At 34.9% G+C, this 12,372-nt stretch overlaps 1 protein-coding gene across 4 annotated transcripts in view; it reads right to left on the bottom strand.

Annotated features, from left to right (window-relative positions):
* Erbb4 (erb-b2 receptor tyrosine kinase 4) overlaps positions 1-12,372 on the bottom strand; it is a 1,023,136-nt gene that overhangs the window by 273,236 nt on the left and 737,528 nt on the right. For all 4 annotated transcript variants that reach the window (XM_070017823.1, XM_070017826.1, XM_070017822.1 and 1 more), the window contains exons 9-11: positions 10,445-10,571; positions 1,888-1,961; positions 714-804 (exon numbers count right to left, since the gene is read on the bottom strand). In XM_070017823.1, coding sequence (XP_069873924.1) covers positions 714-804; positions 1,888-1,961; positions 10,445-10,571 — 292 coding nt within the window. The remainder of the gene's footprint in view (positions 1-713; positions 805-1,887; positions 1,962-10,444; positions 10,572-12,372) is intronic.

Genomic DNA, 12,372 nt, shown 5'->3' with positions numbered 1-12,372 from the left:
CACTTATGAATACAGTATATCTTGATCAAAGTCAAGGTGGTTTTAAAAAAGTAAAATATTAATATAACATTTAATCATAGGATTAATTCTGCAATTCTCAGATCTAATCATATTAAATATTAAATTTATATAACTAAACTGATTTTCTTTTAGAAATAAGAACTTGATACAGATACAATTTGAGATAAAAATGATGGCTTAATAAAGACTTAGCCTGTGATTTTAAAATAATTAAACTTGATAACAGTGTCTGTCTCAGCTCCAAATACTTTAGTCATTTATGAATCAGAACTGCATATACAGTGGCTGACCAATCTTGGAAATGTGTCCTCCATGTTGCATGGTTCCAATGACAGCACCAGAGTTAGCCTCCTGTTCAAAAAGCATTTGTAACTCACAAACCTAAGACACTGTCAAGTCATCCAAATCTGCCTTGGAGATACAATAAGATCAGAAAGAAGGTTGGATTTAATGCCTCATATCATGTGTTTCATATCTACAAAACATTAAGTAATATAATCTATACCATTAAAAAAACTATGAATTCTGTGTCATTTGCACAATCACTTGGCATATTTTCATAGAGATTATCTTTAGAATTAAAGTTGAAAACATATTTCTAGGTTCAATTGAGGAGTAAGAATATGGCTTCAATTTACATACGATGTTACTGTTGAAATTTGTGACTTCCAGCTTAAACCATATGCACTTACCTATATAATACTCTGCCACCGATGGTCACAAGGTTGGAAAAAACACTGAAATCAGTCATGTTTGGAGGCCATGACTGTATGTTTAAGAAACCTGCAAGTGATAAGGGTTAAAGTCATTCAGAATATCATTATTTTAGAAACAAGTGCTGTCCATTCTTCAAATACGACAAACATGGATGAAAGGGTGAGAAATAAAGGGTCAGGAATGTTTCTTATTTTGAAGTAGTTTTTCATTTTTCTTCCCCAACACTGAATATACTTCCCCAAGTTTCTTGGCTAAATAATAAACAACATCAAAATTATGACCATTAAGAATTCACATGTTGGGCTGGGAAGTTGGCTCAGTGGTAGAGCACTTGTCTTGCATGCCTGAGGCCCTGGGCTCAATTCCTCAGCACCACATAAGCAAAAAGAAAAAAGCTGGAAGTGGCGCTGTGGCTCAAGTGGTAGAGCGCTAGCCTTGAGCTGAAGAGCTGAGGGACAGCGCCCAGGCCCAGAGTTCAGGCCCCACGACCGGATCCAAAACAAAAACAAAAAAAAAAAAAGAATTCACATGTTTCAGACTTAAAGAATTATAAAACTATGTATGTCAAAATATTTCCATAATGAAGTTTAATTTCTCTTAGTTGGTGCAAAGAAAGTAGTATAGCTAAAGAGAAAATGCAAATTTTTTCATGTGTAAAGGCCTATCATCTCATCTCTTTGTTTAGGATGTTGATACCTACCTTCCATTTTAAACTACTTTTATATATTTATAACATCCTTCATTACACTTAAAGTTCTTTGATGGTAAATCTCTGCCTGATTCATGCCTATGAACTCCATAATATATATTATAAAAGCATGAAGGATAATAAATGTTCAATAAATGTGTGATACACATGTGCTGCATGGTACCCATGTTCAATAGTATCTCTATAGAGAGTAATTATTTTAAATGGGTTGAAAGATCATTTAACACTCACCTAAAAAGTGGTAACAATATTTCAAGACTTTATTTTTGTAATTCCACAGGCACTCAAAATGTGCACAAAAGTCACCATTATTCAAAATGACAGTTTTTCACAAACTAGAATTTCCTCTGAAAATGAGTCACGATCCCAATATTATAACAATGCTTTTAAGGACACACCAGATTGTAGTTATAGTATAATATTTACATGATAAGTAGTACCTGTTATCTCTCTGACTGTCCGAAATACATTCAGCTTCTCTGGGTCTATAGCTTCAATCGCATTGTAAGGGTCCCTAGAAAGTGAAGAAAGAGGCAGCTAAATTTATTTTGAAATCCTGTACAGAGGGGTTACAGTTACATGAGCATGGTAATGAGTAAGTTCATTTTCAACATAGTGTTTTGTACATCTCATTTTTACAATGGTCCCACCTGTATCCCTATTTGAACATTTTGTTTTTTCCCTTCCCCTCCCCAAATTATAATGACATCAAATACAGTGAAAACAGGGGTTATACTGTGCAGGAGGAACATACAAAGCAACAAAATAAATCACAAGGTACCTTATAAATATATTAGAAACAATAGCAAGAAAGAAAAAAACCCACTTGTGTCCTTATCTTGGGGTTCATTTTACTTAACTTCATTTATCTGGTCATATGTACATAGCTTTGACCTTTTCTACTTGTCCCAGATATATGCTAGTTATTGCAAATAAGGGAAACCATGGGACCTATGTTTCTTTGCACCGGGCTCACTTCATTTAATATAATTTTTTCCAAGTCTTTCCATTTCCTAACAAATGGGGCAATGTCATTCTTTCTGATGGAGGCGTAGAATTCCATTGTATAAACATACCACATTTTCTTGATCCATTCATCTACTGAGGGGCATCTGGTTTGGTTAACTTAGCCATGGTAAATAATGCTACAATAAACACAGTTGTGCTGGTAGCTTTAGTATGGTCTTGTTTGTGATCATTTGGGTAAATGCCCACAAGTGGGATTGCTGGGTCATAGGGGAGCTCTATGTGGAGTCTTTTGAGGAACCTCCATACTGCTCTCCAAAGTGGTTGAACAAGTTTACACTCCCACCAACAATGCAGTAAGGTTCCCTTCTGTCACATCCCCTCCAGCATCTGTTGTTGTTAGAGTTCTTGATTATAGATAGTCATTCTAACTGGGGTGAGGTAGAATCTCAATGTTGTTTTGATTTGCATTTCTTTTATGGCTAGAGAGGTTGAGCATTTCTTCAAGTGTCTATTGGCCATTCTTATTTCCTCTTCAGAGAAGTTTCTCTTTAAGTCTTTAGCCCAGTTATTTATTGGGCAGTTGTTTCTTTGAGGATTTGTTATTGGGGGATTTAATTTTTTGAGTTCCAAGTATATTTTAGATATGAGACTCTTGTCCGTTGTTTGGCTAGTGAAGATCTTCTCCCAATCCATGGGCTTTCTATTGATCTTGCTAGCTATGTCCTTTGCCATGCAGAAGCTCTGCAGCTTCATGCAATCCCATTTATCCAAACTTTCTTAGATTTGTTATGTTTGTGGGTCTCTATTATGGAAATTTCAGCCTGTGAGAAGGAGATTCATCAAAGAAAGAGAACTATGGACCCATTTCTTTTTTTGGGAAGGGGTGTCCGGTCATGGGGCCTGAACTCTGTGCCTGGCGCGGTCCCTCAGCTCTTCAGCTCAAGGCTAGCACTCTACAACTTGAGCCACAGCCCCACTTCCAGCTTTTTTTTCTTTTTGCTTATGTGATGCTGAGGAATCGAACCCAGGGCCTCAGGCATGCAAGGCAAGCGCTCTACCACTGAGCCACCTTCCCAGCCCTATAGACCCATTTCTTTGATGAACATCAATGCAAAACTTCTCAACAAAATTTTGGCCAGTCGACTTCAACAATTCATCCAAAAAAATCATACATCATGATCAAACAGGATTCATTTCAGTGATGCAAAGCTGGTTCAATATACAAATCAATTAATATAATTCATCACATCAACAGGAGCAAGGATAAGAACCACATGGTTATCTCATGGTTATCTCAATAGATGCTGGAAAAGCTTTGACAAGATCCAACACCACTTTATGATGAAGGCTCTGGAAAAATTAGGAATCCATGGAACATTCCTCAATACAATAAAGGTTGTGTATGTCAAACCTACAGCCAGCATTATACTTAATGATGAAAAACTAAAACCATTTCCTCTAAACTCAGGAATAAAACAAGGATGTCCACTCTCTTCACTTCTCTTCAATTTAGTATTAGAATTCCTAGCTACAGCAATAAGACAAGATGCAAATATAAAGGGGATTCCAATTGGGAAAGATGAAGTAAAACTCTCCCTCTTTGCAGATGACATGATCTTGTATTTAAGGAATCCCATGGACTCCACTCCCAAATTACTCGAGCTGATTTGAAACTTTGGCAAAGTAGCAGGGCACAAAATTAACCCTCAAATGGGCTGGGAAGGTGACTCAGTGGTAGAGTGCTTGCCTTGCATGCCTAAGGCCCTGGGTTCGATTCCTCAGCACCACATAAGCAAAAAGAAAAAAGCCGGAAGTGGCGTTGTGGCTCAAGTGGTAGAGTGCTAGCCTTGAGCTGAAGAGCTGAGGGACAGCGCCAGGCCCAGAGTTCAGGCCCCACGATCGGACCCCCCCCCCAAAAAAAATTAACCCTCAATAATCAATGGCTTTTCTGCATGCCAACAATGAAATCAGGAAAGCAACTCCTCTAGGAATTAACAACTTAAGAAGTGAAAGCTTTACAATGTCGGAGTGGGGAGGGAGGGGGGTATGATTGGGTGGGGGGGAGGGGGGAGGTTGGGAAGGGAGGTGAAGGGTAAACAAAGGAGGAGGCTGCAATGCTTGGTAAGAAATGTACGCATTATCCTGCCAATGTAATTGTAACCCCTCTGTACAGTATGTTCTCAAATAAAATAAAATTAAAAAAAAAAAATAAGTGAAAACTTTAAAGACCTGAAAAAGGAAATTAAAGCAGAACTTAGAAAGTGGAAAAACCTCCCATGCTCTGGATTGGAAGGATCAACATCGTAAAAATGGTAATACTTCCCAAGGCTATTTACAAATTCAATGTGATACCTATCAATATTCCAACCTCATTCTTCAAGGAAATAGAAGAGGCAATCCAAAAATTCATATGGAACAATAAAAGACCCCGAACAGCATTAACGATCCTTAACAGAAAGAACAGTGCTGGAAGAATATCAATACCAACTTTCAAACTCTACTACAAAGCCATAGGAATTAAAACAGCTTGGTACTGGCACAAGAACAGACCTCAGGACCAATGGAATAGAATTGAAAACCCCCAAAATCAACCCACAGCTCTATAGCCACCTAATCTTCGATAAGGGAGCTAAAAAAAAAATAGAATGAAAGAAAGACAGCCTCTTCAGTAAAAAGTGCTCGCAAAATTGGTTAATCACCTGTAGAAAACTAAAGCTAGATCCTTATATATCACCCTGCACCAGAACCAACTCCAAATGGATCAAAGACCTCAGAGTCAAAGCAGACACCCTGAAAACATTACAGGACAGGATAGGAGGCAGCTAAATTTAAATGATGACCAAGGAGTGAAAAAGTAAGAAATACAAGAGTAGTTAACTGCAATTCAATTCAATTTTAATTTTCATAAGAAAGTTAGCAATGTGTTGTCTAACATCCTAGACAAGATGAGGAAAGGGATTAACAGATGCTTTTAGATTTGTTTTTAATGACCCAGATTTTGGATTCTTCATCAAATAGTATATCTATAGGGAATTCAGTTTCACCTCTCAAGAATAAAGCTTCAAAGTTAGAAAGTCCAAGTCTGAAACATTTAATTTTCATTTGATTCTGAAACATAAATTATTTTTTGTTTGTTTTGTTTTCTCTCAGCATTAGTGCTTGAACTCAGAGTCACACATTCTTGCTCAGCATTTTTGTTCAGGATTAGTGCTTTACTATCTGACCCATGTTTCTAGTTTTAGCTCTTTGCTGGTTCATTGGCTATAAGAGAATTGTAGATTTCTCAGCTGGGGCTGGTTTTGAAATGTGATCTTCAGCTCTCATCCTACAGAGTGACTAGGATTATAGGCCTGAGCCACAGTGTCCAGATAAAAAACCCATTCTTAATTGAGAAAAATGTCATTTGGAACTAAATTATATCACAGGGAGTAACATTGCCATTTGGGCTTCTCAAAGCTAATACCATCTGTGATTTATGACAACAGGTATATCAGACACAAGTTAAATCAGTTTGTTTTTAGTTGTGTATTTTTGAATTTTCTTAAAAGTGCAAATTATTCCTCATAAAGCTTATGGAGAACTATTTTCTTGCTAATTTGCTTGTATCTTTCTCTTTGATTTATAACATAAGGTATGTTACTTTCATTGAATATTATGATTACCCTGTCATTGTGTTTGGTAATCAAAAATAAAGCTCTACAGAAAGAGAGTGAAATGTTTTCACTAATCCATGAGAAATTATTTTTTTATTACCCATGTTCCATTGTCTCTGATCATTGCAGCCTATAGTCAAATAAAACTTTTCTTGCTGAAATACGGATGTGGTAAGCTTTGATGATTGCAAGCACAACACATGACTGGTGTCAGAAACCACAAAACAAGAAAAGATAGGTTTCTACTAATTAACCCTAAACTTCAAACTCTAAGCTTTGCCTATGCTTCTCATTCTAAATAAGGAAATGAGAAACTATTTTTATTTTTGGAAATGAAACTACTATGCCAAAACCCAAATATGCAAATTAACTTCCATTAGCTTTCTTATATATTAGCATTTTAATTGATAAATTACCAGGCCATTTACTTTTTGCAAAATCTTGTTTTCTGAAAAGAATATATTCAATTATGATTGCTTTTTGTTTTTGTTAAAATGTGTCAACTATTTTAATAGGCCTTACAAATGCTTTTAAAAACTTGTTAGTAATATTTTCAGGTTAATAGCAATTAATGAGTTAAAGTCATGTTTTTGACTTACTAAACTTTTCCTGTTTGCTATACCCTCTATTGTTTAAAACTTCCCTATAAATCTTTCTCTCTTTCTTGGGACTGCACACACACCCACACCCACACCCACACCCACACCCACCCACCCACCCACACCCACCCACCCACACACACACACACACACACACACACACACACACACACACATGTTTACCTGCAGTTATAGAAAAATGTCTATGTCTATTGAATTGACTTTACGGTTACAATTTCCCGAGATAAAAATGAGTCATTATAACTCTCTTGCTGGCATAAGAGCAAGAATTAGGGCTGTACTCTTGTTTCACAACATATGTTTTATATATATATATATATATATATATATATATATATATACACATACATACATATAAAGATACACATATGTACAAGACATGAGAAACAATAATGTTAGCTATAATTCTAAATTTCCAAACTTAAGTGCTGTGATTAAGGACAGATAAACATCTAAACTAGGGTGTATGATTTAGGGTACAAGAAAATTTTGCCTCTATTTGATTTCTAAGATAGTCTAAAAATAATATGTGTGGCAAAATTTTCTATGCTATAAACTAGACAGTTAGGAGAATTTCTTTTTGCATTGACTGTTCTACATGTTTTGTCTTTATTGTTCTTCCTTATCTCTCTCTCTCAACCTTCCCTTTCCTTCCTTCTCCTTCTCTGATAACACTTTTCTTTTTTCTACCATTGATTAAGATTTTATAATATTCAAGTACTGGGAAGAATAATTCATAATATTTTTATCGTTGATTGCCATTACTATCAATGTAAAATGTACTTATTATTAAATCTGTCCAAGAAAACAGATAAATTGTTCAATAAATCTGTGATTGAGTGTCTAACAAGAATGGAGCCATTTGACTCAAGGAAGGTTGTCTATCCTGGAGCTGCAAAGATCCAGTCTTGTCTGGATCAAACCACCCTGTACAACATTTAATGCTTATTTTCTCAGTCTAATTTTAAGATAAGTTTTTTTTAAAAAAAGGTAAGCTTTGTAAACTTTCTATTTCAAGTGAAATTGTCTTGGTTCCATATCATTTTTGGTACTTGTGTGAAATAGAAAGACATTTTTTTCTTAAAAGTCTAAATAATGTAAAGCTTTATAATATTCTTCTGATGAATGTGCAATGCACATTCATTTTTACACATTGTATAAAAACGGTTTTACCCCATGGAGTAGTCATTACCATTTGTTTTATATTTGTTTATTAAACAAAACCCTCCTCTCAGCAGCAGACAAATATATGACTATATAAGCATTTCCTTTAACATGTATTTAGATTTCGAAAACAGTTTAATGAAGAACTAAGACAAAAGCAACTATGTGACACTTCACTGGGTTGAACTTTTCCAAATCTTCTGACCCATATTTTAGTGCTAAAACATTTAACCATTAGCAGGTGGCTTTGATAATCTTTCAATCATGAAAATCTTGTAAAAGTTCTCCATGGGGAATGTAATGCTCTAAGAAAGTGGAGGCATTTGAGGGTATCTCCTTTGTAATAGTGATTGGGATTGATGCATAGTCTTTCTATAATAACCTGAAACCAAGGTTGCTAGATGTCTCTTTCAGCAAAGCATTGCCTCTCCTTAAAACACTTGAAAAAATATATATACACAACTTGGGACTTCCTAGGTGTAAGCCTGAATCTTGGCCATGCTTTCTGTGCAGTGCCCTAGGAATATTGCTCCACTTTCAATGAAAGTTATTTCCTTCCTTTTTTTATGCAACAACATGCCTGGTTATTGTTTTCAATTCTAAAGGTCAGCTGTCTCTCTGCTCTTTATTTCCTGTATTTCTTACACAAAATGACTTCTAATTCTGTATCTCATAAGTCTGGTTTTTCACCATAAATGGAAGCTGAGCATTTTCTTATCAATACCTGTGTTATTATATATCATGTTTCTCTTGATTCTTCTTCAAACTCCAACTATAGAATTATGAGTCTTTAAAAAATAATTATGTAGGCAGTAGCCTAAAATTCCTATAGATTTCATTTCAGAGTTGAAGAAGTATGAAATGCTTTCACATATATAGAGTTATATATATATATGTACATATGTATAACACTCACACAATCACACATATAGATACACCATAGATGTATATATATATATATATATATATATATATATATATATATATATATATGAAAAAGTGGCATTGGACTAACAAAGATGAAACTTACTTTTTTAATGTAAATCATAACAATATGACTGCAAGTTGTTTGCTATTCAGAAATGGATCCCATATTCACATGAAAGCAGGAAACATGATTCAAGCAATTATGTTTTATTTTTGTATTTTTCAGAAGACATTGCTAACAGATGGTGTTTAATAATGTTATATTTAGCTGAAAATAATTAAATTGAGATATAGTTTATGAAGTACTTATATTCATGAAAGTCTATGAATATACCTAAATTATAACACAGTCTACTACCCAGTGAACCAAGCAGACTAAGAAAGCAACAGTCACTGTGGACTATGCTAAAGTAAACTGGAGAGGTCCCATTTCAAAATGGCTACTCTTCCACATCTCCAATAGATAAGTACCATATAAAATATGGGATAACAATTACCAAGTTTGAAAATAAAGTTAAAAGTATTATTATTATTATTATTGTTGTTGTTGTTGTTGTTGTTGTTGTTGTTGTTGTTGTTCTGAAGAATGAACTCAGGGCATTTAACTTTGCCTGAGCTGACCTTGAACTTCAATTCTCCTACCTCCTCCTTTTTAAGGAGCTGGGATTACGAATGTGTATCACCAAATAGTATAATATATATTATAGTTTACTATTATAGCATCTGACATAGACCACATTAAGCCATATTTTAATGTAAAGAGACATTTTACACAATAATACAAGCAATAATTTACTTGAATGAAAGGAAATACTTGGTTCATTATTCTTATTGCTCTTTTTTGACATAGGTATTCATAATGTGTAAAATTATTTTTCTCCTAGAAAGATGTGATATATGTTTTGAGTAAGACTTTGAATTGAAATGTGAGTTTTATTCTTTATTTGTAGCCTGTAGCACTAATATTAAAAGATCACATAGTGATAGAGACAAATAGATAAAAAAATATAGTGAAAATATTGATGTTTTTATTACAACTGAAAAAATACAAACTCTGTTGCTTTTTTTAGTTGAAATGGGTGCATAGTCATTTCATAGAGGAGCCCTGATAATGAACCAATTTGTATTTCTAAAATGAAATACATTAATAGCTCCCTGGTAGTATGCCTAACTTCCCAACTTAAGAATAATGACCATAAAATCCATTTGGACAAAGATAATAGTTGAAAGAAATGCAAGAGCATTTCAATTTTGCTTCCTATCAGATTACTTTGTTTCATGTGAGTTTTTTTAAGAGCATTAATTTATTTTATCGATCTTTAGCCAATTGCAAATTTGAAAGAAGCCTCCCGATTTATGAATTATTATGGTTTTCCTAATCTCTCCAATAATAAATCAAGATTATGGATTTTTGGGGTCTGCCTTCATATACATTTGAACTGATATACAAGTTTATATTGGTGTACCTCAATAGTCACCAAACAGAAACTTGAGTCACCTTCCAACAGTGGGGTTTCCCATCACTGCTGGATTCCTTGTTGGCAAAAAGGCCTCAGGGTAGGTAAAACTTTTCTGGATCAAGGAAAACCAGACAATGCGAAGGCCCCTCTGCAGTTTAGTCTACATCTTTACAACATATTTTCACACACAGTTTGAACACTGACCCATGAATCCCGGTGACCAGGAAGATCAGATTCCCGTTGATCTTCGTGCAGTTTATGAACTTGTCGATGTTACTGGAATCCACAGTCTGAGCAGACATCAGTGACCCAGTACCAATGCCATCACAAGCTGCAGAAATAAGACTTAGTCAGGGGGATAGAAATCTTTCTTTTGATCAAGCAAACTATTACCATCTTGTTATAAAGAACAGCATTTTATTATAAAAATAAAAAAATATGTTTTTCTGGAAAATTTTTTTATTTTGGGTGCTGGGGATTAAACACAGGGCCTTACACATGCTAGGTCAAGTGCTCTAACATGGCATAATCTCCCTAGATCTTTAGAATTGTTCTCTCTTCAGCAATGAAACTGCTGAGTCTGCTCCAGTATCTTTCTATAGTTTAATGAGTATGGATATTTGAGAAAGATCGGGGAGAATGATGGGAGGGAGTGACATTGATCAACATACATTCTATTCATTATCTGACTTGTGGAATTGAAACACTGTTGTGGGATTACTTAAAATGAAATTTTAAAAGTACATTTTAACTGGGCACACAGTGGTTTACACCTGTAATCCTGCTCTGGAAATTGAAATCTAGAAGATCACAGTTTGAAGTCAGTCCAGGCTGAGAAGTGTGTAGGATGATATTTCTGAAAAAAAAAATCAAAAACTAACAAAATGTCAAGCTGGAGGGATAGTTGCAGTGGTAAGAGTACCAGCTGAGAATGCCATCTAGGCAAGGGTCAGGACCTGAGTTCAAACTCTGACAATAGCTAAGGACCCAGCATATATAAACAATGTATGTCCATAGCTAACATATATATATATATATATATATATATATATATATAATCAATTTTTCCCTATCAGATATAACTACCTGTTTTCCAATCCATTCTAAAATAATATCATTGGTAATATTTTTCAACACTAGTCACTTTAGTAAAATAATTCCTGTTGTACTAGTGGCTTTTAATCTTTAATTTGAAAAAAAAGTTGGTGTAATGAAGAATATATGTTAAACAAAGAAGTCCATTCAAATTTTTATATTTAAGTTCAATATGCCTTCTGAAGGCTCTACTTTAAAGTTGAAGTACATTTGTCCTCTCACTGCAAAATACTAAAACCAGCTATTGTGCATCTGCGCATGCACATGTGTAGAGAGACAAGGAGGAAGAGAAGGAAGGAAACAGAACAAAGAAGGGATAAACAGAAGGCGTGAACAGGAGAGAGGTAGAAGGAGAAAAGACAGGAGAAAGAAAGTGAGAAGAAAGGGGGAGATAAGGGAAAATAAGCTAGAGAGAGAGAGAAAGGTTGTAGTCTAACAGTGTGAATTCTCCCCTATTTAAAGTATCCCTGAGAACTTGGAGATTTCAACTATACTTTTGTGCAGCCTAATTTAAGTTTTATTGTGGTGAAGAATTTGAACACTCAGAGCTGGAAGGAATTTCGTCCTCTATAAATTTCTATCACTTGAATTATCTGCATCATTTATTTAACAGTTCTGGTAAACTTCGTTGTCATTTCACATACCTTTAAAATACACTTTAAGACCTAAAGAGCAAATGCCATTGCCTACCTGTCCCTTTGTATCCTTTATATGCTTAGCAAACCATGCTGTACACAGTGTGCTGTGACCCTAAAATAATCATCTGGATTAGTGATTGTTGGTTTGTACAGGATTTCTAATAGTTTTTTTCTGATTTTGTTGTAAAGATGCTGTACAGAGGGGTTACAGTAACATGAGTACGGCAATGAGTACATTTCTTGTCGAGTATTGTCACCCTTCCCTTGTTGTTCTCCTACGAACCCTTCCCTCCACTACCCCCCTTCCCTCTCCCTCTCCAACCAGAAATTGTAAAGTTCATTTCCAGTATACTGTCTTGCGGGTATCATAAGATAAAATGCAAGACTGGGATGTTATTC

The sequence above is a fragment of the Dipodomys merriami genome, unplaced genomic scaffold (assembly GCF_024711535.1).
Source record: "Dipodomys merriami isolate MVZ:Mamm:240054 unplaced genomic scaffold, mDipMer1.0.p SCAF_1, whole genome shotgun sequence".
NCBI lineage: Eukaryota > Metazoa > Chordata > Mammalia > Rodentia > Heteromyidae > Dipodomys > Dipodomys merriami.
Note: the sequence above shows the minus strand (reverse complement) of the source record. Positions and strands in the feature narration are given on the sequence as shown.